Raw genomic sequence first — 24,935 nt, forward strand, 5'->3', positions numbered from 1 at the left:
AGGAATAATAGTTGGTTTGTTTACAAAGGACAATGTCCCAGTCAGACTTCGGGACTTGCTGCCTCACAGAGGAGTTTTGGGATTGTTTCTCCATCTGGAAGAAAGAGTGCAGTGATTTCCTGAGCCTGGCTTCCTAGCTGGTGATGATTAGAAAGGAAAACGTTTAGTTGTGTGTGCTGCTGGGGATGCTCAGTGTCCCTGCTCGGGGCTGGCAGCCCTGGCAGCTGGTGTGCTCAGCCCTGCCCTGCTGTGACCCAGAACCTGAGGAAAACCAATGCCGGGCAGGTGTGTCACCTTACAGGGGCTGTGTCCCTCTGGGGGCCCTCTGCAAGCCCCAGAGATGTGGCAGTGCAGACTCCTGAGCCATGGAGACTGTCCTGAGCACAGCTTTGGGGTTATTGCTGAGGGAGCCGTGCAGGGCAGTGCATGCTCAGGGTCATGTGTACATTTTTGCTTTTTATTTCATGGATAAATGGTCAGAACTGTGGGGTTTGTCTCCCTTTGTCACCCTGCACATCCTGCCTGTGAGGGGATCCCTGGCAATGCCATGACTGACCCCAGAGCTTCCAGAGTTCCAGAGTCAGGGTGGGAACACGGCTGAGGCTCTGGCTGGGTCTCTGTGGAAATGGGAGCGTGTTCCCCAGGGAGCCAAGGGCACGCTGCTGCTTTCCTGCCAAATCCACGGGTCGTGGAAACCCCTCACTTAACAGGAGCCCAACTGGTGCTGCCCCCCAGGCCTCCCTCTGAAACGGGAACACTCTTGGTTTACGTTTCCACAAGGTGTTTTTCAGGGAAATGATAGAGCTCAAGGGATAACCTGTGTTTGCCCGAGCTCTAGTTCCAGTAAGTCAGGAAACCCCTGCCAGTGGTAGCTGGCCCTTGCTGCAGGGTGGTTCGTGGTGCCCTGATGATATTTCTGGGGGGCTTTTGGAGGGGGTTTCTTCTAGGAGGCAAATGGGCCCCGTATGGGCTATGGGTTTGGAAAATGCAGAGTTCTGCTCAGAGGGTGTGCATGGATGTGGTTTTACCTGGGAAAGGTTTTGGGAGGCTGCTCAGAGGGTGTACATGGATGTGGTTTTACCTGGGAAAGGTTTTGGGAGGCTGCTCAGAGGGTGTGCATGGATGTGGTTTTACCTGGGAAAGGTTTTGGGAGGCTGCTCAGAGAGTTTGCATGGATGTGGTTTTACCTGGGAAAGGTTTTGGGAGGCTGCTCAGAGGGTTTGCATGGATGTGGTTTTACCTGGGAAAGGTTTTGGGAGGCTGCTCAGAGGGTGTGCATGGATGTGGTTTTACCTGGGAAAGGTTTTGGGAGGCTGCTCAGAGGGTTTACATGGATGTGGTTTTACCTGGGAAAGGTTTTGGGAGGCTGCTCAGAGGGTTTACATGGATGTGGTTTTACCTGGGAAAGGTTTTGGGAGGCTGCTCCTGCTCGTGGGGCTGGAGCAGGGACGTGGCACAGCAGGGCTGGGAAAGGAGCTCCAGGTCCTTCCAGGGACAATGTTTGCCCATCCTGGGCACTCCTGAAGGTGTTACTGTCCTCTTGAACTGTCCCTGCCCTGCCAAGCTGTGGGCTGAAGCATCTGTCGTGGCACATCCCTTAAAAAGAGTTGCAGAGAAGGTGCAGTTCAGGTATTGAGGCATGGATTGGAATTTTGAGTTTGCCTGTTGCAGGAATAAACACCAAACCATGCAGACAGAATGTGTTGCCTGCATTAAACAGGCTGGTTTGGGTTTTATTTCCTGGTATTGGTCATTAAGCAGCGATGCTGATTTCTGTTCTCAAGGAGAGTTTTGAGGCAGGAAATGTGGAAGAAGCAGGGATGGAGTTGTGCTCAGATCCTGGTTTGCTGAGGTGGAAGATAACTGAGGAAGAGAGTGAATCTCCACTGAGCTCCTGGGGATGGTGAATGGCTCCGGGTGCTTCCCAGGCCAGCTCTGCCTCACAAAAGCAGAGCTGGAGCTGGGCAGGAATCCTTGAAGTGCTGATTTATGGGTGCTTTCAGCACTCCTGCAGTCAGGGTGATGCAAACCCAGAGGTGTTTCTGTTCCTCTTTTGAAGAGCAGCAAGGCCACAAAGGGAGGATTAAGATAAAAATCAAACCTGACTGTCAGAGGGCATCAGGGACACACATTATTCTGGGAATGTCCTCATGGCAAGAAGGTGGTAAAGAGCAGAGAGGAAAACTTGGTGTGTGGCATCCCCAAAACTGGGGTGTTCAGCACCTTTTGACTCTTGGTGAGCAACTGGTGGTGGGACAGGCTACAAAAAGGAAGAGCAGCTTTGCAAGCTGTCGTTTCAGGGAGGTATTTCTGTCTGTGAGCTCAAAGCACGGACTGAAAAAGACCTGAAAGCTTTAGGGGGCGTCTGTTGAGACATGGAAAAAGTCAGTGATGTTTTTAAAGCCTGGAGGAGAGCGAGCAGTTGGCGTGGGTGGGAGAGGGACAAAGAGAACGGGGAGTAGTGATCATCCCAAAATCCTGCAGCAGGTGGGAGATGGTTGAAGAGCACCTGGCGAGGTGCAGGAGTGCAGAAGAGCTGCTGCTGCTTTGCCACAGCTCCTCCTTGCCAAGGTGAGCTTGCTCTTTCTAGGGTAAGATACCAGGGCTGTTCCTGGCTGCAGAAAAGCAGCTGTGGCCGTGAATCCTCTAAAGTTTGATTTTTATCCGAAGAAGAGTCTTGAGTAGGTGCAACTGAAACAAACTCCAAGGCTAAGAAGGTGCCAGTCTATGATGGACAAAGTCGTGGTTAAATGAGTGTACTCAGAGCAGCAGTAACAGCCTTGTTAATGGCCTGGCTGTTCTCAGGGGGGCTCTGGGGGCTCACTCAGCACTGAGGGGGGCTCTGGGGGCTCACTCAGCACTGGGGGGGCTCACTCAGCACTGAGGGGGGCTCTGGGGCTCACTCAGCACTGAAGTGCCAGAGCAGACCGTGCACATTCAAGTTGTAAATGACATAAAGCAAGGAAAGGCTGCACGTGTGACTCAGGAGTGAGAAATGGGCCTGAGCAATTAAACATGGCCTGAAATTGGGCTGGTGGTGGGGAAGGACAGTGCTGAGGTTGGGATTCAAGCAAAAATAGCCAGCTGCAGGCATGAGGATGATTGATGAGGTGTAATCCCTAATTAAGAGAACCTGGTGACCTCCTGTGTGTGTGGGAAGGGGGAGGTGGAAGCTGGAGTGTGGAATTTGGTGGTGGTGGCCTTGGCAGCACTGTGGGAGCACTTGGACTCCAGGGCTTCTCCAGCCTCAGCAATTCCATGGCTCCACATGCCCTGCTGGGGCTGGCTGTGCCCACCGGGAGCAGAAAGGGGTTAAATAGCAGGGAAGAGCCTAGGGAAAACAAAACCAAACCCTGCCTGACACCTGTAGACATTTCTGGGACTGCTGAAGAGCAAACTGGATCAACATCTGTTGGGAATAATTTGAGCAAAGCTCGTTATGCTCTGAGTGAGCCCCCAGAGTCCCTGCTGTCCCTGCTGTCCCTGTGTCCCTGCTGTCCCTGTGTCCCTGCTGTCCCTGTGGCTGTCACTGCTCTGGGCAGGGGGTCCCTGCCCCTGGCTGGGCTGGGGCAGTGGGAGAGGGGCTGTCCCTGCTGGCAGGATGAGGAGTGCTGTGCCCTCAGGGCTGGCCTCCAGTGGTGCCCAGGCAGCTCTCAGGGCTGTGCCCAAGGGCTGCAGCTTGTGTCCCTCCCGGGCTGTGCTGGGCACTGGGGTGGCCTGGGCTCTTTGCTGCTTGTCCATGACATGAGCAGTGCTGGGGCCTCAGGATGGCACACAGCAGAGCAGGTTGCCATGCCGTGAATGACACACAACCAGAGGATCGTGGTTCGTGGTTTAAGGCTTGGACAGGGCCTTGAAGCCCATCTTGTTCCATTCCCTGCCATGGCAGGGGCACCTTCCACTGTCCCAGCTCCAAGCCCCATCCAGCCTGGCCTTGGATAATCCAGGCATTGAGCAGCCACAGCTGCTTCTTCTTTTCCAGGGCCTCTCCACCCTCACAGGGAACAATTCCTAATTCCCAGTCTCCCATCCATCCCTGCCCTCTGGCAGTGGGAGCCATTCCCTGTGTCCTGTCCCTCCATCCTTGTCCCCAGTCCCTCTCCAGCTCTCCTGGAGCCCCTTCAGGCCCTGGCAGGGCTCTGAGCTCTCCCTGGAGCCTTCTCCTCTCCAGGGAACATTCCCAGCTCTCCCAGCCTGGCTGCAGAGCAGAGAGCCTCCAGCCCTCTCTTCTGGACTCCCTCCAGCAGCTCCACATCCCTCTGCTGTTGGACCCCAAGACTTTGCTCAAGTCCAGGCAGATGATCCAAAAGCATTTTGCCTATTTTGTACTCCAAAATGAGCTGAGATGCTCACCCTGGTGTGGCATAGAATGAGTAGAATTACTAGCTGTAGTAGAAGGGGAAGAGCATTGCAGGTCTGTGCTGGACAAGCTGTTTACACAAGGCTCCAGCCCGGAGGGATGGATGGATGGGTGGATGGATGGATGGATGGATGATGGATGGATGGATGGATGGATGGATGGAGGGATGGATGGATGGATGGATGGATGGATGGATGGATGGATGGATGGAGTTCCTGTGCCTGGCCTGGCCTGGGGTGTAGGGCCAGGAGAGGGGAGAGGTGGCACTGCACACCTGGGGTTTCTGGGGTGCTCTCGGGTGTAACTGCACGTGGCTCTTGCATCAGGCTCTGGTATTTTTAGGAGAAAGTGATTCCCCAGGCACTTGTAGAGCGGCTGCATGGATAAACAAAGAGGAGGAGATTATTCCAAAGGGATCACGTGGGATGCTTTGTGTCAGGGTTTGCCAGGGCAGGCTCTGGCCTCTCTGGGTCCCTGGGATTCCTGAGCGTGGCCAGGATGCACCAAGAGAGCAGCCAGCCAGGGGCTCGGGTCCCAGGACCCCTGGAGCCAAGGGACCCCACCCTGGCTGTGCTCAGCGGTGCCTGGTGCTCCTCTGCTGCCTGTGCACCCCCTGAGACAGGCACAGTGTCCTGGGAGAGGATTTCCCCGGCTTAGCTCGGCTTTATTTTGAGCTGCTGCTCCGCAGTTGGTTTGATGCACACAGGGAGCTGCACACAGAGTTGTTCCTGGGGTCCCCTCCTGATCAAATTGCTGCAGCTGGAAAAGCCTTCCCAGGCTGCTCTCTGTCTTTGGGCATCCTTGGGAGGCTGCTCTCTGTCTTTGGGCATCCTTGGGAGGCTGCTCTCTGTCTTTGGGCATCCTTGGGAGGCTGCTCTCTGTCTTTGGGCATCCTTGAGCTCTCCTGTGTCCCTTGTGGGATGAGGAGGAGGAGCAGGATTGCTCAGCATGTGTGAGGATGGATTTACATCCCGATTCCATTCCATTCCTCATTCCTGACACACAGTTTCCTGTCTCACACTGCACGGTGTCACACCTCCAGGGAATCGAGATGGGGATCCCAGGATGGTGTTTTCCCCGTGCATCACATCCCACTTGCTGGAACTGGATGATCTTTAAGGTTCCTTCCTGCCCAAACCACTCTGGGGTTCTGTGCCTGTGGAGGTGGATCATTGCACCTGTGCAGGGTGGGGCAGGAACTCTGTGCTGGAGAAGAAGGGCTTGGGAAATGTTTCCTTGTGTTTGCAGTCTCTGTTCTTCTTCTCTGTTTCCTTGTGTTTGGGAGCTCTGTGCAAGGGAGCTTCCCTTGGCTGGATGCAGCCAAAGGAGGGAACTTTGAAATCATGGTTTTTTTAAATTTGGATTATTTTCTCTTTCTGCCACAAAACCCAAACTTCTGTGCTTCGTGGCTCTGATGTGGAACATCCTATCCTGTCTCATGGTCCACAGCAACAAGCTCTTGTCTGGTGCTGCTGGGAGTATTTTGGGAAGGAAGAAAGGATGGAAACCACATTCAGTGAATGACTTCCAAAGCAGGAGTGTAACTGAGGTTCTTCTCTTGTGGCAGAAAAGTTTAAAGATGTCCTGAAAACCGTTTTGGAAACTGATTTTGAATGTCAGCCCATGTTTTGGGAGCAGATAACTTTATCTGACATACAGAGATTACTGAAGTGTTCTCTTTAAATCTTTGTTGTTGTTGCTACTCCAGCTTTTCAAGAGATGTTAATAATATGTAATGTGAGTGAAATGCCAGTTAAAAAATGGGGTCTGTTCCAGACAACCTCAGAATTTTTAAACTCAAACCGCAAATGAATGTTGTACGGGGAGGAAAACAGGCAAAAAGAAGTGGGGCAAAACTGGCAAAGTCGGGCAGAGCAGGTAAAATGAAGTAAGTTTGCACAATTTGGGGATGGAAATGAGGCTCACACTTGTGTCAGACTTTGAGCCCTGCTGTAGCCCCGGAGCTGGAGCGGAGGGAGTGCGCTCAGCATGTCATCTTCTGCCTTTGGAACGGGGAAAGTGCCCCTGTGCAGCCATCCGCTGGGACTGCAGCTGTCCTGGGGCTGCAGCTGTCCTGGGGCTGCAGCTGTCCTGGGGCTGCAGCTGTCCTGGGCACTGCAGCTGTCCTGGGACTGCAGCTGTCCTGGGGACTGTAGCTGTCCTGGGGCTGCAGCTGTCCTGGCACTGCAGCTGTCCTGGGCACTGCAGCTGTCCTGGCACTGCAGCCGTCCTGGCACTGCAGCTGTCCTGGGGCTGCAGCTGTCCCGGGGCTGCAGCTGTCCTGGGACTGCAGCCGTCCTGGTCCTGGGACTGCAGCTGTCCGGAGCCTTGGTCGGGACGGCACTGCTGGGGTTAACCCCTTGCAGCCAGGCCTTGTTCCTGGCAGCAGCAGTAGGATTAACCCCTTGCAGGCAGCAGGCTCCCCCGGGTTAGAGCACTGGATTTTCCCATAGGAAGTGCTCTGTTCCTCGTGACCTCCGTGTCCTCTGGCAGCACAAAGCCCCTTATTTTTCCCATGGGAATGCCAGGGGAGAGCAGGACCTTGCTGTTAGAGCCCATTGTGCAGCTTTTCTCTGAAGGAGCTTGTCTGGAGCCAGGCTCTTGTTTTCCCACCTCTGAAGCCCTGAGGAATGTTCCCTGGCCCTCGATGGGGGACGGTCCCTGCCTGCTGAGGAGAGGAGAGTTGGCTTCTGAGGTCTGTGCCTCTCTGCCTGCCCTCCTCCCTTGGTGGGCAGTGAGGTTTGGGAGCTCCCGTGGCAGTGAGAGCAGTGGCTGATGGCTCAGAGCATCGGAGCCCTGAGCCACCTCCAGGGCCCAGCAGAGGGCAAGGAAATCCAGCTGCTTTGCTGGGGTGTGAGCAACCCAGGATCTGCTTTCTGATCTGCAGGGAGCCCGAGATTTCCCTTGTCCTGGGGTGCCTGTGGCACTGGGTTTGGGCACTGCTGTGGGGAGGGCTGGGAGCTGTTGGCAGGATCAGCAGGGTTGGTGGTGGATCCTCTGCTCTGTGTGAGCTGGAGGAGCCAGGAGTGAGGGAAACACCTGTAACCCCTGCCTGCGTTTCAGGACAGCAAGGAGGCTCTGAGCTGGAGCCCAGGTGAGATGTGTCAGTTCCTGCAGGAATCTGAGGTGCTCTGGCTGCTCTGGTGTCGCTCCTGCTGCTTCCACGTGTTCTGGGGCAGCTCTGGAGGCAGGATGCTCTCTGATCCCCAGGAGCCTCCGTGGGCTTGGTGGATTTATGGGTACAAGGCAGTGCCTGCAGCACCAGGAGGGGCAATTACTGCTGGTGGCCCCTCTCTTACTGCTGGTGGTCCTTGGCCCACCTGGCCCTCAGGTGTGTGAGCATCACATTGAGCTGTTCCAACAGCACAGACCAACCCAGTGACCTTTATAAATCCTCATTTTTAGTAAATTCTTCCTTCTTTCCCATTCCTTCCTCCCCTGTCCTTCCTTGGCAGGGGGACTCCTCACAGCTCCATCTGCCCCGGGGCTGCACAGGGCTGGGGTGTTCCACCTGAGAACAGGTATGGACAGCCAGGTCAGCCCCTGGCTGTGTGCAACCTGCTGGGATGCTGGAACAGGGGCAGAAGGACCATGCTGCTCCTGCTTTGCCAAGCCTGGGTTGTAAAGGGAAAAGGCTGGGTTGAAATCCCCCTTGGAGGCTCAGATGTAGGCAACACGATGGAGCAAATTACTGAATGTATTGAAGGGCGAGAAAAGCACTACGGAACGGGGATTTATTTGGGATTTTTCCTTCTGTTTCCCCCCTCCAGCTTCACTGGCTCAGCTGTGTGTTTTTATTACACTAATGCTGAGGCCTGCTTCCAGAACATTTTGTGGGAAACTGAGGAGTTGAGTATGCCTGAAACCCCAGGTGACTGTGTGTTAGAAAAGGGGGAGTTTTCTACCTTTGTTAGTTTATCCTCTCAGCTCAGTGGGCTCTGCTGTGTTTCCCTGCCCTTAGTGTCCAGGGAGGCTCCTGGGAAGGCTGTAAAGCCTTTCAGACAGAAATGTAAAGAATTTGGAACATGTAACTATTGTTGAGTGAGATAAAAGCTTTTGTCTGGGGAAAAGTAGCAAGTTTGAGTTGATTTTTCCTGCAAAGGGAAGTTCTATATTTCTTCCCTCTGCTGGCCAGCCTTGATTTTGTGAGAGTGCAGGAGCCAGGGGGGGTCGGGCTGTGCTCCAGGGAACAGGGACAGGAGGAGAGGGAGCAGGCTCAGGGTGGAAATTTGGGAAATTCCTTCACTAAAGAGAGGTTCAGTGTTGGAAGGGGCTGCCCCGGGCAGTGCTGAGTCCCCACCCCTGCAGGTGTCCCTGGAGGTGGCACTCAGTGCTCTGGGCTGGGGACAAGGTGGGCATGGGGCACAGGGTGGACTCAGTGGCCTTGGGGGATTTTCCAGGCTCACTGATCCTGGATTTTGTGCCGTGTCCATCTCTTGTACCTGAAGTGAGCCAGAAATGTCACCAGCGGGCTGCAAGGTGGACACATCCCTCTGCCCTCGTGCTTCCAGGCAAGCTTTGTCTTGGATTTGCAGCCATGCAAGAGGCAAGAAATTCTCCTTTAACATTTGTCCTGCAATCCACAGGTTTATTTTGGCTTAGACAATCTCTGTTTGCAGAAATTACTTGGAGCAGGAACAATTCCTGCTGTTCTCTCTTAGGAGCTCTGTCACAGCATAAAGCAAATAAAGATAGCAGATTTTAATATGCAACCCCCCCAAGTGATAAAGAAATACTAGCTTTGGAATGCTCTGTGTTTTCTTACAGAATTCTGCTGTTGGCAGCAGGTGAAGAGAGTAAACAGAAAGTTTTCCTCCTCGAAATTAGCAGAAATTGTTGCCAGTGCTGTGCTCCTCCCCAGAGCACCTTTTGGCAGCTCAGCTGGTCAGAGAGCCACTTCTGGTGTATTTTTTGCCCCAGGAGCAGCATACCCCTGTTGTTCCTGAGTTCCTCCTGGAACAGGGATGGTTCTGACAGTGAGGCTGAGATCTGCTCAGCCATTTCATAGAACCAAGGAATAAATGCCGGGGTGGTTTGTGCTGCAAAGGACCTTTAGGATCATCCAGTTCCACTGCTGCCATGGCAGAGGCACCTTCTACAATCCCAGGCTGCTCCCAGCCCTGTCCAGCCTGGCCTGGGGCACTGCCAGGGATGCAGGGGCAGCCCCAGCTGCTGTGGGCACCTGTGCCAGGGCTGCCCACCCTGCCAGGGATGGTTCCTTCCTGAACGCTGGGCATCTTTCTAAAAGGAGCTGATAAGGTTGATTTCCCTTCTCCTCACGTGTTTCTCTCCCTTTGCCCTCCCCAGCTGGAGGCAGTGCCTCCCTGCAGGGCTGCCCACGCTGCTGTGTCCCGGGATGGCCTGGAGGTGAGGATGACCCTGACTGAAAGGCTGCGCGAGAGGATTTCGCGGGCGTTCTACAGCCACGGGCTGCTCTGTGCTTCCTACCCCATCCCCATCATCCTCTTCACTGCCCTCTGCATCCTGGCCTGCTGGTGAGTCCTGCCTGCTCCCTTCTGGGCCCACCCAGAAGCTGTTTTAAACTTAGACTTGATAGGTTTTGTCATCTTTTGTGGGACAGAAGAAACAACAGGGATGAAGTGTCTGCATCTGGTTTAATAAGAACTAATTGAATAAGTGAAGTGAAGCAATAAATGACATGAAGGTAACCCTCAAGCACCTGGTAGTGGACTCCAAAGCCATGAATTAAAAATGGGGAGAAGGAAAGCTGATCTTTCTTTGCACACCTGCCTGTCCTGTTCTCCCTGGAGCCTGCACTCTTCTGTTTCATGCTTGGCACGCCCATGTGGGAGTAGATTCCCCACTCTCCTTATGGACCCTCATTTGGATCCCTAGTTTGCAGGTGGATATAATTTTATTCCCAGGAATGTCCCACGGGCTCAGAATCATCTCCAGCAGGGCACTGTGGGGCTGGGCAAACCTTTGTCCCCAGACCATGCACACATGTGCATATACAGATTGTGTCTTGCAGGGTTTAATTCTTTTGTCTGTTTTGGGCAAAATAAAGCCGTTGTGATGATTTGCTCCCCTGTTTGTAGGACAGCTCCACACAGACACAGGTTTTCCTTTGAGCTGTGGTGGTGACAGGGGCTGCTTGCACATCTCAGTTAAAACATTGTCAAAGGAAGGATTTTCACATGGATAACCTCTGAGATGGCTTCTCCTGGCTGGAACCCTTAGTGGTTGTGAGCAGCAGTGGGGGCATTGCTCCCTGGATTTTCCCTGCTCCACAGGACTCCTTGTCACTTCCAGGGACAGTTTTATTCTCAGGTCTCTTGTCCTGTAGGACATGAAGCTTCTGCAAGGCCCAACCAAGTGGTTCCTACATTTCTCTGTCTTCGATATGGTTGCAAGTAGCAGCTCTGTGTTTTGGCTCCAGCTTTGCCAGGTGCAGCTTTCCAAAAGTGGCATTTCTTCACCTGGAAGCTGCAGCCAGCAGAGTCCCACGTGTGTCTCTGTGTCACCTCACTCCTGCTTGGGAATGGCTTCCAGGATGGCTCAGGCTCTTCATTCCAGCTCTCCCAGGCAGCCAGTGCAGCACAACTGCTGCAGTGTGACATGTTCACCCACAAAACGTGGTGTTTCGGGAGGGATCAACACGTGCATATTCCCTTCTGAAATTCAGGATTTCCTGGAGAGGAGACAATCTGATCAGGGTCACCACCGCTGGGTCAGGGCTTGGACGTGCCCTGTCACTGCTCAGAGCAGGCAGCTGAGGCTCCAGGCTTTGGTAACTGTGGGCTTGTGGAAGTGTCTGCTCTCCTGAGTGCCAACGTTTGAGGATTGTGCAGGGACTGGTTTCCTGCAGGCTGCAGAAATCCATCCAGGACACCATCAGGTGTGAAGAGTCTGTTTGCTTTCATGAGCTCCAGGAGCTCCTTAGCGAAGCAGATCCTGGCCCTGGGAGGGACAGGTGGCAAGCACATGGTGACACCCCTGGAGAGCAGGAGGGTCTCAGCCTGGGGTGGGGCTGCAGGCCTTGTTCCCTTTAGAACCCTTTTCGGGGTGTTTTGGGTCCTGCTCTGAGCTGCTGTGCATTAACCTCTGAGAACAGGTGTTAATTGTGGCGTGAGAAGTGGCTTTGCTAATTAGGTCAGAACTCCTCCAGAGTGGGTCCTACACCTGCACGCCAGGGTGTGAGAGTGAAGGGATTGCTGCACGGGGGCTGGTGCATTGTGTGCTGCATTGTGTGCTGCATGGGAGCCTGTGCATTGTGTGCTGCACGGGGGCTGGTGCATTGTGTGCTGTACAAGGGCTGGTGCATTGTGCGCTGCACGGGGGCCTGTGCATTGTGTGCTGCATGGGAGCCTGTGCATTGTGTGCTGCACGGGGGCCTGTGCATTGTGTGCTGCACGGGGGCCTGTGCATTGTGTGCTGCACGGGGGCCTGTGCATTGTGTGCTGCACGGGGGCCTGTGCATTGTGTGCTGCACGGGGGCCTGTGCATTGTGTGCTGCACGGGGGCCTGTGCATTGTGTGCTGCACGGGGGCCTGTGCATTGTGTGCTGCACGGGGGCCTGTGCATTGTGTGCTGCACGGGGGCCTGTGCATTGTGTGCTGCACGGGGGCCTGTGCATTGTGTGCTGCACGGGGGCCTGTGCATTGTGTGCTGCACGGGGGCCTGTGCATTGTGTGCTGCACGGGGGCCTGTGCATTGTGTGCTGCACGGGGGCCTGTGCATTGTGTGCTGCACGGGGGCCTGTGCATTGTGTGCTGCACGGGGGCCTGTGCATTGTGTGCTGCACGGGGGCCTGTGCATTGTGTGCTGCACGGGGGCCTGTGCATTGTGTGCTGCACGGGGGCCTGTGCATTGTGTGCTGCACGGGGGCCTGTGCATTGTGTGCTGCACGGGGGCCTGTGCATTGTGTGCTGCACGGGGGCTGGTGCATTGTGCTGCCTGGAGCTGGTGCCCTGTGCCGTGCTGAGGATGCAGGGGTGCTGCTTGGCACGGCTGCCCTGCTGCAGCTGAGCTGTGTGTGCTCTGTGGCAGCACTCCTCTCCCGGCTGGGTTTCACTGGTGCATGCCAGCCCCCCCTGTGCAGGAGCAGGCAGGGAATGACCTGAGCCCAGCACTGAGGCAGAGGCTCATTTGGGCAGCATTTCTGTGCTGCAGGGCTGGCAGCACCCTCAGCACTGTGTGCACCCTCAGGACTGACACCAGCACAGGGCAGGGGGCTCACGGAGCCATGGAAGTGGTGAAGCTGGAAAAGGCCTTCAGATCATGGAGCCCGCTGGACTGACACCAGCACAGGGCAGGGGGCTCACGGAGCCATGGAAATGGTGAAGCTGGAGAAGGCCTTCAGATCATGGAGCCCAATATTCCCCAGCGCTGCCAAGGCCCCCCTGACCCGGGGTAATAAAGACATCCCTGCAAACGAGAGAGGGTCTGGTATCCTGAGCCCTTCAGAGGGAGAGGGGTGCATCAGTCCTGACTGCTGGACCTGGCATCAAGGAGAGCTTGTGGAATTCTGCTGCAGATAGGTGATCTCAGTTACTGTGGCTTTCCTCCCCCTCACATCAGCCAAACCCCACCATTTTTTGTGTGCAGACAGTTTTAAAAAGTTGAAATAAAGCACGAGGTCCACAGTTTATCCAGCAGGGGTTCTGGCCTCAGGCAGGTGGGGGCAGTGACCATGCAGGGAGTAAGGAAACCACAGTCTGGCCTGGTTGTTTTGGGTGCTCTTGGGAGGGTTTGTACAGACCCTGTTTTTAATGTCACTGACAAGACACAGCATCTGTGGGTTTGATAATAAATTAATACCCAAAGCAAAAAATCCTGTGACTCATTCTTACTCTCTAGTCCTAAAGTCTGAAAATCCAAGTTAGTCCCCACATCAGAGGGAGAGTTTTCTTATAAATCCCTTTGTAGGTGACACTCATTTTCCTCATCCCACTTGAATGGATCTGTGTTGGGATCTGCATTTTCCCTGGCATGGGGGTGTCACCAACCTTGTCTGACAGCAGCCCAGAGAGGAGCAGGTGGCACATGGAAATATGAGATCCCAGTGCTACTCTGAGGAGCAGCTTTTAGTCCAGGTGAGGATTGCAGGTGACCCAGGTGACTCTGCAGCAGCTTTAGGGCAATTAAACAGGGCTTTGTTATTTAACTGGAGCTCAGGTTCTGCTCCTGAAGAGTGGCAGAACTGGCTGGAACCAGAGCCCCTGGGGAGGTGGATGTGTGTGTGTAAACATTTATTTGTAATTAGTTCTGTAAGAATGTGTCACTCTTGCACAGATCTGTACTATTTGTGTGGTAACCAGAGGACCTGAATTAGACTCAGACTCTTTGTGTTCCCGATCCCAGAGGACAGAGCCTCCTCTGGGGTTTCAGCATGGCGCTGGGAGCAGCTTGTGCTGCACACGAGAGGGAAATCTCCTTTCCAGTGCAGAATTTCGGGGCCCTGTCAGAGGCAAGCAGGGCACAGCCACCACCACTTACTCAGAAGCAGGTTGTTGGTGCACTTGCCAAGGCTAAAAAGGCACTGCTGCTGCCAGATCCTGGCCTTGCCAGCCCTCTGGCAGGGTCCTGTTAGCAGATTCCCTCCCTCCTCAGCACTGGCATTCCAGGCTGCTCTGTCTTGGCTGCAGACAAGCTTGTCCTGCTGGGAGCTGGTTTAATTCCATGGATCAGCTCCTTTCCTGTTACCTGAGACCTGGCAGCTCCCTGCTTCCCTCTGCCCGCTGGGGCAGGGAGGGGGAATGTGCAGGGAGGGATTTGCCTGGAGCTCTCCTGGCCCTGCTCCATCTTGGTCCCCTGAGCTGTCTTCAGAATGTGTCAGGTACTTGGGTGAGCACCTCTGCCTGCTCCTCCCTCGTGCTGGGGGCTGAAATGCAGCTCCTGCTGCAGTTCAGCAGCTAATTAGTTCTGTAAGAATGTATCACTCTTGCACGGATCTGTACTATTTGTGTGGTAACCAGAGGACCTGAATTAGACTCAGACTCTTCGTGTTCCCGATCCCAGAGGACAGAGCCTCCTCTGGGGTTTCAGCATGGCGCTGGGAGCAGCTTGTGCTGCACACGAGAGGGGAATCTCCTTTCCAGTGCAGAATTTCGGGGCCCTGTCAGAGGCAAGCAGGGCACAGCCACCACCACTTACTCAGAAGCAGGTTGTTGGTGCACTTGCCAAGGCTAAAAAGGCACTGCTGCTGCCAGATCCTGGCCTTGCCAGCCCTCTGGCAGGGTCCTGTTAGCAGATTCCCTCCCTCCTCAGCACTGGCATTCCAGGCTGCTCTGTCTTGGCTGCAGACAAGCTTGTCCTGCTGGGAGCTGGTTTAATTCCATGGATCAGCTCCTTTCCTGTTACCTGAGACCTGGCAGCTCCCTGCTTCCCTCTGCCCGCTGGGGCAGGGAGGGGGAATGTGCAGGGAGGGATTTGCCTGGAGCTCTCCTGGCCCTGCTCCATCTTGGTCCCCTGAGCTGTCTTCAGAATGTGTCAGGTACTTGGGTGAGCACCTCTGCCTGCTCCTCCCTCGTGCTGGGGGCTGAAATGCAGCTCCTGCTGCAGTTCAGCAGCTCCACCTGGTTGCAGGATCTGTGTTTCCTTTATTCTGGGGTTTCAGAGGGGTGTCGGGGTGCACAGTGACACGAGCATCTAAACAGAGCCTTTCCCAAATAGAGCAACCTGAGCTTTCCTGTCATCTTTGTTGGATCCCAGGATCACAGCCTGGCAGGGCAGGGTCCCCTGGGCTGTGTCCAGGGGGTCTGGGATGTCTCCAGAGAGGAGACTGCAGCCCCCCTGGGAGCTGTTCCAGGGCTCTGCCCCTCCATGGGCAGAGGCTGTTCCTGCTGCTGAGCTGCAGCTGGTGTGGTTTGGTTTGTGGCCATTTCAGGTCCTGCTGTTCTTCCCTCCTCTGTCTGTGCTCTCCATTCTCGTGTTCACCTCTTTCCCTGCTGCTCAGAAAAATCCCTAACACACAGGAATATGAGGAGAGTCAAACCCAAGTGCTGGAAATGCCTTCCCTGGAGCTGAGGTGGGGCTGTTCTTCCCTCTGGGCCCCCGTGCAGTGTCAGTGACCCAGAGCTGTCACAGCACACCCAGAGCAGCTGTGGCTGCCCCTGGATCCCTGGCAGTGCCCAGGCCAGGCTGGACAGGGCTGGGAGCACCTGGGACAGTGGAAGTGTCCCTGCCATGGCAGGGTGGCACTGGATGGTCCTCAGGGTCCCTTCCATCCCAAAGCACTCCAGCATTCCGTGTTCCCAGCACCTGGTGGGTCCCAAACAGGAGGGCCAGGTTCACACAGGGAGCCCCTTTTCCCTCCACGCTGGGCCATGGACCAGGACTGAGAGCTCAGAGAGAATCCCCTCCTGCCCTGCTCTCACAGCAGAGCTGCTCATCCCACCTGGAGTCAGCACCTGTCACTGGGCCTGCAGGAGAGCTGAGCCCTCCTGCCCCTGGAGGGGACTCTGCTGCCCAGGGGATGCCAGGGTGACAGATCCCCTTGGAAAGGCACTGGGACAGCAGCAGCACTGCCAGCACTGCCAGCACAGACACCCAGGGCAGGGGGACACACTCCACAGACTAAATCTGAGCTGACTCCACAGCCAGACTAAATCTGAGCTGACTCCACAATCAGACTAAATCTGAGCTGACTCCACAGCCAGACTAAATCTGAGCAGTCTCTGGTTGTAAGTGACTCAAATTCTACAAAAAACTGCTGTTGTGACTCCTCCCAACTCACAGGGGACTCACAGGGAATACTCCTCTGCAAAACCTTCTGTGAATCTCAAGTGTTTTCCTTGGATTTCTGGACACAGTTGCCAACACTGAAATCACTTAGGGAAAAAATAATTCCTCCTCAATGTTCTGTTGAACCTGCTTTGTTTATCTCTTAGGCTTGATCTCATTATTCCTTTTTCTCTTCCCCGCCCTTGCTCAAGGAAATGCTAATAATTAGATGTGTTTCTGTCAGACCAATAAAGAGCAAATCTGACAAGCTTGGCTTCTGATTTTCTTGTTCTTTTTCACTGTTTGTTGTTCTCTCTGAAGCCTTGTGTTTAGGTGCTGCTTGTTCCTCCATGGCCTTTGATGATCCAAACTAATCCCTAATGAAGTGGGCAGAGCCTTGCAGGACAACAATTCCAAGGCCTTTCTAGTTATTGTGTCAGTATTGCCCCAAAATTCATCTCCAAACAGGAAAATGTATCAGGAATTGTAAGGCCACAAAAAGACTGAAGTTCTGATCTGCAGTTTGGTGCTGACAGCTCCAGATTCTCTGTGGATCTCTGTGTGTCAGCAGCCTTGTTTTCCCACCAGTTCAATTCTGATTTGCTTTAAACCACTTTTGAGAACATTTGGAGTTAAAAATCCCATTCTAAACTCTCTGTAACCTCATTTTCTCAATTTCTGAGTAGTTCAAAGTCGCTCTTGTGGAACAGGAGCTACAATCACCAGAGGTTGTGGTGGCAAAGCAGCAAGATCAAGATTTCACAGTTTTGGTGTCTCACTGCTGCTCTTAAAAGTGCTTTCAGGACCAATGAGGTTAATGACAAGTTTTGTAAATGAGGAAAAGCAGAGGATTATAAAGGCTTTGGGGCAGGGAAGCAGCCACTGGAGCACAGGGAATGTCTGGGCTTTGGGTGGGATGCACAGTTACTGAGCCATGCCATACTGAGTGGTTGTTGTCACACCTAACTTGGCTGGAGGAATCCAGGAGAGGCCCTGCAAGCTCTTCCCTTCTCTCCCAGGACTTTTCCATCCCTTTCCAAGGGAGAAGGACTCTGGGGTAGCAGTGTGTCCCATGAAAGCCAAAGCCACCTTGCTGGGTCTCCTGTCCTGCACAGCTTGGCTTTGCCAAAGTGGGATTGGCCATTTTTTTAACTCTTCTATTATTATTATTGTTACAGAAATATTTCTCCTTCGTCTCCTCTACCTCCTTCTCCTTCTCCTCTCCTTCTCCTTCTCCTTCTCCTTCTCCTCTCCTTCTCCTTCTCCTTCTCCTTCTCCTCTCCTTCTCCTTCTCCTTCTCCTTCTCCTCTCCTTCTCCTTCTCCTTCTCCTTCTCCTTCTCCTCCTTGTTATTATTATTATTATAGAAAGTAATATAAATGATTACTTTTATTGTTATTCTTCATACCACCAGGAGAAAATTACTTCAACATTTAGACCTAACCATTGGTCTAAATTTAGGCCATTTAGACTTCAGCCTAAACCTTGGGGCAAGGTTACCTTTTTGGGGACGCATTCCGGTATTTCGGGGAACATCTAATTTATTCTGCCTAAAAGAGTCCATGAACCTCCAAGATGAGGGCTTTGCCTGGTTGTGTCCCCCCAGCTCCCCCCTGCTGAAGCTGCCCCTGCCAGGGACGGGCCCCGTGGAGTTCAGCACGCCCCTGAAGGACTACGCTCCCCCCGGGGAGCAGGGGCCACAGCCCGGGGAGCCTGGAGAGCGCCCCGACTGGGTGAGTGCTGCGGGGCACGGAGGGACACGGAGGGACACGGAGGGACACGGCCCTGCTGGGGCACGGGAGGGACATGGGAGGGACACGGAGGGACACGGAGGGACATGGAGGGACACGGCCCTGCTGGGGCACGGGAGGGACACGGAGGGACACGGAGGGACACGGGGAGGGACACGGAGGGACACGGCCCTGCTGGGGCACGGAGGGACACGGAGGGACACGGAGGGACACGGAGGGACACGGAGGGACACGGAGGGACACGGAGGGACACGGAGGGACACGGAGGGACACGGAGGGACACGGAGGGACACGGAGGTCCTTCTCCTTCTCCTTCTCCTTCTCCTTCTCCTTCTCCTTCTCCTCTCCTTCTCCTTCTCCTTCTCCTTCTCCTTCTCCTCTCCTTCTCCTTCTCCTTCTCCTTCTCCTTCTCCTTCTCCTTCTTCTTCTCCTCCTTGTTATTATTATTATTATAGAAAGTAATATAAATGATTACTTTTATTGTTATTCTCCATACCACCAGGAGAAAATTACTTCAACATTTAGACCTAACCATTGGTCTAAATTTAGGCCATTTAGACTTCAGCCTAAACCTTGGGGCAAGGTTACCTTTTTGGGGACGCATTCCGGTATTTCGGGGAACGTCTAATTTATTAGAGGGACATGGGAGGGACACGGCCCTGCTGGGACATGGGGAGTGACACAGCCCTGCTGGGACACAGGAAGGTCACGGCCCTGCTGGGGACATGGGGACATGGGGAGGGACATGGGCCTGCTGGGGACATGGGGACACGGGAGGGACACGGCCCTGCTGGGGCATGGGAGGGACATGGGAGGGACACAGGAGGGACACGGCCCTGCTGGGGACATGGGGACACGGGAGGGACACGGCCCTGCTGGGGCATGGGAGGGACATGGGAGGGACACAGGAGGGACACGGCCCTGCTGGGCTGCCCAGCACCTGATTGATGGCCCAGAGCAGCTGTGGCTGCCCCTGGATCCCTGGCAGTGCCCAGGCCAGGTTGGACACTGGGGCTGGGAGCACCTGGGACAGTGGAAGTGTCCCTGAATGGCAGGGGTGGCACTGGGTGGGCTTTGAGCTCCCTACAATGCAGACAGAGACTCAGATTCCTTTTGTTCTTGCCTGCTGAGTCCTGCCGTGTTCCACCTCTGATTTGGGAAGGGAAAACAGTCTGGCAAAGCCATTCTGCTCTGATTCTCTGGGAGCTCCCCAGCTGTGGGAATCTTTAAACTCAGAGGGTTTTAGGAAGGAATATCTAGGAAGATATTAGGAAGTTCTAAGCTTAACAATGGAGCTCTGTGCATTGTGTTTGAAGGCTCACAAGCAGGTATTGTATTTGAAATAAGCATTGTTTAACCAAAGGTACCTGTGCTTATAGTGGTTGGATAGAACTACTGTCCATGTGCTTTTGCTTTGTGTGATTGGGCAAAACACTTTTTTAAAGTGAGTTGTAACACTGAGATCTTGATCTGCTGCTTGGGATGTGAGCTGCTGGCATCTTCCCATTGTCATAACCATGGAGAGTTATGCTGGAAAATAAAACAGCTCAAGACACATTCCCAGCAGTCCTGTCCCACTGGGGGTTTGTACACAGACCCCTGTCACTGAAGGGCTGCTGGGACAGACAAAGGTGATGCAGAGATTCTGTCACTAGAAGGTATGAAAAGGTACTTTTTTATTAGAAATCTACAGTTTTTATAGAAACAATGGTGGACTTAAAGACTTGATTGGTTTTTAGGAATCTTCTCTCACACTATTGGCGAAGTATGAATAGCACACTCTGGAGAATCATATCTACAAACAACAGTTACAGAGAGAGAGATAACAGTTGTTCTAATTCTTGCTCTGAGCTTTCTCACAGCTTCCCAGGAGAATCGTGGGGCAGCTGTGTGTCTGTGTGATTACCCAGCCCCCGGGCAGCAGTGCCCTGACCCTGCCTGTTTCCCCGCAGTACGTGGGGGCTCCCGTGGCCTACATCCAGCAGATCTTTGTGAAAGCCACCGTGTCCCCGTGGCAGAAGAACTTCCTGGCCGTGGATGTGTTCCGCTCGCCGCTGGCCCGCGTCTTCCAGCTGGTGGAGGAGATCAGGAACCACGCCCTGAGAGACAGGTGAGGCCCAGGAGCTGCAGCTGGGCACACCTGGCTGCAGAGGGCTGCCCCAGGGCTGGCCAGGGGCTGCTGCTGTCCCAAAGGTGGGATCCATCCTGCACCTGGGGCAGTTCACCTTGGTGCTGGAGAATTCCCTGTGCTCCAGGTAAGGCACTGAAAGTCCTCAGGAATTTTCTGGTCAGAGTCCAGAAGGGGCCTGCAAGGTGTTACAGGTGCAGAGTCTCAGAATTCCCTCACCGCCACACCAGCTCCATATCACAGGGGGTTCTGGGCCACTGCTGGAATTTCCTGCTCAGGAGCCCTCTCCTGACTTTCTTTGGCTGTTTTTAGGGCCAGTTTGTACCTGCTTGCTTTTATCCTGTTGCAGCCTTTGTACAACAACAGCTTTCCTCAGCTCCCAGGTGTTTCCAGGGGAGCTCCCACTCCCCAGCCCAGCCCCCTGTTTGTTAAAAGCCAAACAGAAATCTCTGGGCTCACTGGTGAGAGGCTCAGCATTCCAGGTGCCATCCTGGGTCCTGCTGGTGGCACTGCTGGCAGTGGGACATTCCTGAGGGTGGGAGAGCAGACCCACACACAGATTGTCAGGGGAGTCTCACTTGTGGGTGTTTTCCATGGAAAGGCTTTTCCTGAGACACCTCTGAGATCACAAGTTGTTTTTGTGGCCACTCACATCAGTTTTGCACATTAAGAGGTGATTTGTTGATGTCCCCACGTCTCTCTGTCCTTTCCAGCTGACACGCTCCCACCTGGAAGCAGAAACTCTTTTTAGCCCCAGGTGGGGTTTTGATCTTTGTGCTGTTAACAGAAAGGGTAAATTCATCATTTTTGAGTGTCCATCCTGCTCCTCTGGCTGATGATGTGTCCTTTTGGGGACCCATCCTTCAGCCCCAGCTGCTGCTCTTGGAGGTCATGTTGTAGAAATGCCATTTTTGCTCTTCAGATTTCCTCAGTTTTCTCTCCCTGCCAGCTCCCCCAGCCTTGGCACTGACCTTCTGGCCGTGTGCTCTGTCCTTTTCCTCCCTTATCCCATGGGATAATCATCTGTTGCCAATTACAGGCAGAAACAGTGTGCTCCCAGGCCTGTGCTGTGTTCTCATTATCTCCCTTGTCTTCTCATTGTATTCTCATTATCTCCCCTTGGCATTGCCCTTGATGAGCAGTGATGCAACACAGAAACAAAATTATTACTTTTATTATTGCTCTTCATACCACCAGGAGAAAATTACTTCAGCATTTAGACCTAAACCTTGGGGCAAGGTTACCTTTTTGGGGATGCATTTGGATATTTCAGGAAACATCTAATTTTGAGATAAATTCTGCAATTACCTCAAAAGTCATTATGAAGTTCTTGTTTGTTGCCAGTGACAAAGCTGAGCAGAAATATTTTTTTTACATGCAAACTGGCTCGTATTCTGTTTTGTATTCTTTTCTGTTATATTCTATTACGTATATTTTATATTATTTTATATTCCAGGAGGGAGCTGCAGGTTGTTAAGGGTACCTGGGTGTAAGTGCTAAGTGTACCATGGGTGTGTTTCCACTGGCTGCAGATCCAAGCACTCATCTGTGTAAAGTCAGGAGTGAGCTAAATGTGTGCTTTGCCCCAGCTGTGGGTTTGGTGTCACCCTGCACCCTCAGCATCCACAGGGACAGGGGCTGGGAGCGTGGCCCTGGGCTTATCTGCAGCATGAGCTGTTATCTCTGCCACATTCCAGACTGATAAACCACAAACCATGGTCATCTGGCTGGTCCTGGAGCCCTTTCCAGAGCCATCACTGCATCAGTTCCTTTACATTTTCCTTCCCAAAGCTTTGGTCCCTATAAACACCGTTTTTTGGAAGTGTATTTTCCATTGCTGTCTTTTGACAGCTGAGCCTTGTCCAGGTGTCCTGCCGTGCAGCCACAGGGTGCACATTGTGCAGGGGGTGTTCACAGAGGCAAATCATCATTTTTGAGATTCTGTGCTCGTTCTTTGTAGTTATTATAGCAGAAATCTCTTCTGGACAGGGATCTTACAAAGGCTTCAGTTCATTTGCCATCTGGAAGCACCTTCCTGAGAGTGCAGAGCCAGAGCCAGGCAGGCCTTAGCCTCAGATTTTGGCAGCAGTTTAAATTTAAGGACTCCCTCTGGCCCACACGTTCTGGTGAAGGCAAATGAGGTGTCTTTATAAAGTGAATTATTTATTACACAGACAGGAAATAACAGATGGATGATTTAATCAGAGTATCTCCCCAGTAGAAAAGTGAAGAAGTGCCAGTAGGTTACAGCACAGCCTGTGTTAAATCTGGCAAAGGAGCCAGCATGGATTGGGAGTCAGGTGGAGCTGCCCATGGACACGGGGAGGAGTTCAGGGGCCTTCCTCAGCCCCTGGAGTAACCACAAGGCAAAGCAGTGTCCCTGCTCAGGAGAGAGAGAGAGAGAGATAGACAGACAGACAGACAGATAGATAGGATAGACACACAGACAGATAGATAGGATAGACACACAGACAGATAGATAGGATAGACAGGTAGATATAGATATATAATGATTACTGATAAAAAAAAGTTACAGTGACAAGGTATAGCATTAAGTCCAGAGTGTTCATGGTGGCTGAGGACAACCCAGACAAGTGATTTCACTTGTATTGTTACCAGTCTGAGTAGATCAGGATGTTCCCCACCCTTAGAGTGTTAAAATCATAGGAGAGATGGGATGCAGATGAGGATCCCAGAAAAGTTCCTGGAGTTAATTTTTCAGTTGCAGTGATTGGAGGAGTTCAGTGATGGGTCAGTGACTCCCTTCACTCCATTCACGGTTCTCAGTGCAGTGTTCCTCAGTGAAGTTCAGCATTTCACGTGTCCTTGCTCACCATGTCAAGTGTCAGACAGTTCTGCAATCACCTGACCAAATGTGTATGTACTACAGAACAATCTGGTTTTAGCCCCAGGGGGATCACAGCTGGAATGAAACTCAAATTGTTCCCCCTGCTGCAATGGGGAATTTTATATCTTACCCTGAGGAGATGGGAAGAGGTGCACAAAACTGATTCCAGAACCATACGAAAATTCAAGTTCCATTCAGGGGGAAATCTTCTCCGCTCCCTGTGACAACCAGAGTGAAGACACGAGATTCTGAAGCAATAGCTCACATACACTGTGAGCTACAGCACTACTGGGACAGACCATAAGCAAATATTAATGCAAACAATTGAAAGCTCAAATACTGACCAGGATTTTAGCACTGTGTGGATCTGGGCTGTCATTCCTTCCAGAAGGAGCATCACTCCAGCTGGAGGAAGGCCGCTGGAAAATATGTTTGGTGTGGAATTGCCATCCAAATATTTTCATGAAATGAGCAGGAAACGCAGAACAAATCCAGCAGTTGCTGTTGCTGACAGTGTCACAGCTTGCAGGAGCTGTAGGTGGGAATTTCTCTTGCAAGGCTCAGGCGCTGTTGGTTCTGAGTGTGCTGTGTTGGAGGAGAACCAGCCCTGCTCCCTTTGCAGTCGCTGTTGGGATGGCTGGCAGATCGGGGTGCTGTGCAGCTGAAGGCGTTGTTGTGAGTGTAACCATGCAGTGGTGGTCGCTCCGGAGCTCCTCAGCGTGTGCAGCTGCAGCCGCTGGGTCAGTCCCTGCCCGGAGGGTGCTCTGTCCGAGCTGCCTTTATTCCCCTGGAGTGCCAGTGACTCCCACGGCCTCCCTGGCTGCCCGAGGGGATGCACAGGCAGCTTCCTGCGGGTGTGCGTGCCCAGCCTTGCGGAGAGCCCGGCCCGGAGAGCGGTGCCCGTGCGGTGCCCGGCCCGGGGAGCCGGTGCGGTGCCCGGCCCGGGCCCAGGCCCGCGCCGTTCCCGCGCCGTTCGTTCCCGCGCCGTTCGTTCCCGCGCCGTTCGTTCCCGCGCCGTTCCCGCGCCGTTCCCGCGCCGTTCCCGCGCCGTTCCCGCGCCGTTCCCGCGGTTCGGCCCTGGCGGCGCACGGCGCTGTTCCGGCCGCCGCCACGCGGGGGCGCTGCGCTGTTGGGAGCGGGGCAGCGGAGCGGGGTCTGCACCGGGGCTGCCCGCGGCCTGAGGGCACACAGACACACGGACAGGACACACAGACACACGGACAGGACACACGGACACCCGGACAGGATACACGGACACACGGACTGAACACACGGACACACGGACAGAGCACACGGACACCCGGACAGGATACACGGACACACGGACTGAACACACGGACACACGGACAGAGCACACAGACACCCGGACAGGACACACAGACACCCGGACAGGACACACGGACACCCAGACAGCACACACAGACACCCGCACACTGGGTCAGAACCCAGAGCCACCCAAACATCAGGTCAGAACCCACAGAACATGGGGTCAGAGCCCACAGCCCCCAAACAGAGCCCACAGCCCCCAAACAGAACCCACAGCCCCCAAACAGAGCCCACAGCCCCCAAACTGAACCCACAGCCCCCAAACAGAGCCCACAGCCCCCAAACAGAGCCCACAGCCCCCAAACAGAGCCCACAGCACCGAACTCCGGGGCTCCTTTGCCCTCCGAGCCACAGGCACCATCCCAGGCTGGGCTAACCTCAGCATGACTGGCTTTCCCTGTCAGTTGTCCTGAAATCATCAGTTTTGTCTCTTGGGGCTGTTCAGAGAGACACGTGGCTCAGGAGAGCTCGTGAGACCCTTTGGTCCATATCAGTTATTTATTATATTTATATATGTGTGTGTATACAGATTGTGAAGAACACCGTTCACTCGTGTTGAAATTCTAGAAGTTTAATAGTAATAAAATAGTAATGAAAATAGTAATGAAAATTAGGACAATAATAGACAATAAAAAGGAAAGCATTGCAGACATCAGGGTGCCTGGCACTCTGCCACAAAGCACACCTTGCTAACAAAGGGTTACCCCTTAAAAGCAATAGCCCATTGCATATTCATAGAGCTCATACATGATTCAAACATTCCCTTCAAACCAGGGTGTTTCTGCTTAATTTCAGCTTCCCCCCCCATCTTGTAAATCAGTTTTCTTGGTCCTTCAAA

The 24,935-nt window shown here is 53.6% G+C and overlaps 1 protein-coding gene across 1 annotated transcript in view; it reads left to right on the top strand.

Moving 5' to 3' along the window:
* Nucleotides 1–9,665: 9,665 nt before the first annotated feature.
* Nucleotides 9,666–24,935, top strand: part of LOC121355061 (SREBF chaperone) — a 36,209-nt gene continuing 20,939 nt past the window's right edge. Inside the window, exons 1-3 of the mRNA XM_041470221.1 lie at nucleotides 9,666–9,855; nucleotides 17,651–17,777; nucleotides 19,748–19,905. Of these exons, the coding sequence (XP_041326155.1) occupies nucleotides 9,734–9,855; nucleotides 17,651–17,777; nucleotides 19,748–19,905 (407 nt within the window). The 5' untranslated portion in view covers nucleotides 9,666–9,733. The remainder of the gene's footprint in view (nucleotides 9,856–17,650; nucleotides 17,778–19,747; nucleotides 19,906–24,935) is intronic.

This window comes from Pyrgilauda ruficollis, unplaced genomic scaffold (assembly GCF_017590135.1).
Source record: "Pyrgilauda ruficollis isolate IOZ18807 unplaced genomic scaffold, ASM1759013v1 scaffold242, whole genome shotgun sequence".
Classification (NCBI taxonomy): domain Eukaryota; kingdom Metazoa; phylum Chordata; class Aves; order Passeriformes; family Passeridae; genus Pyrgilauda; species Pyrgilauda ruficollis.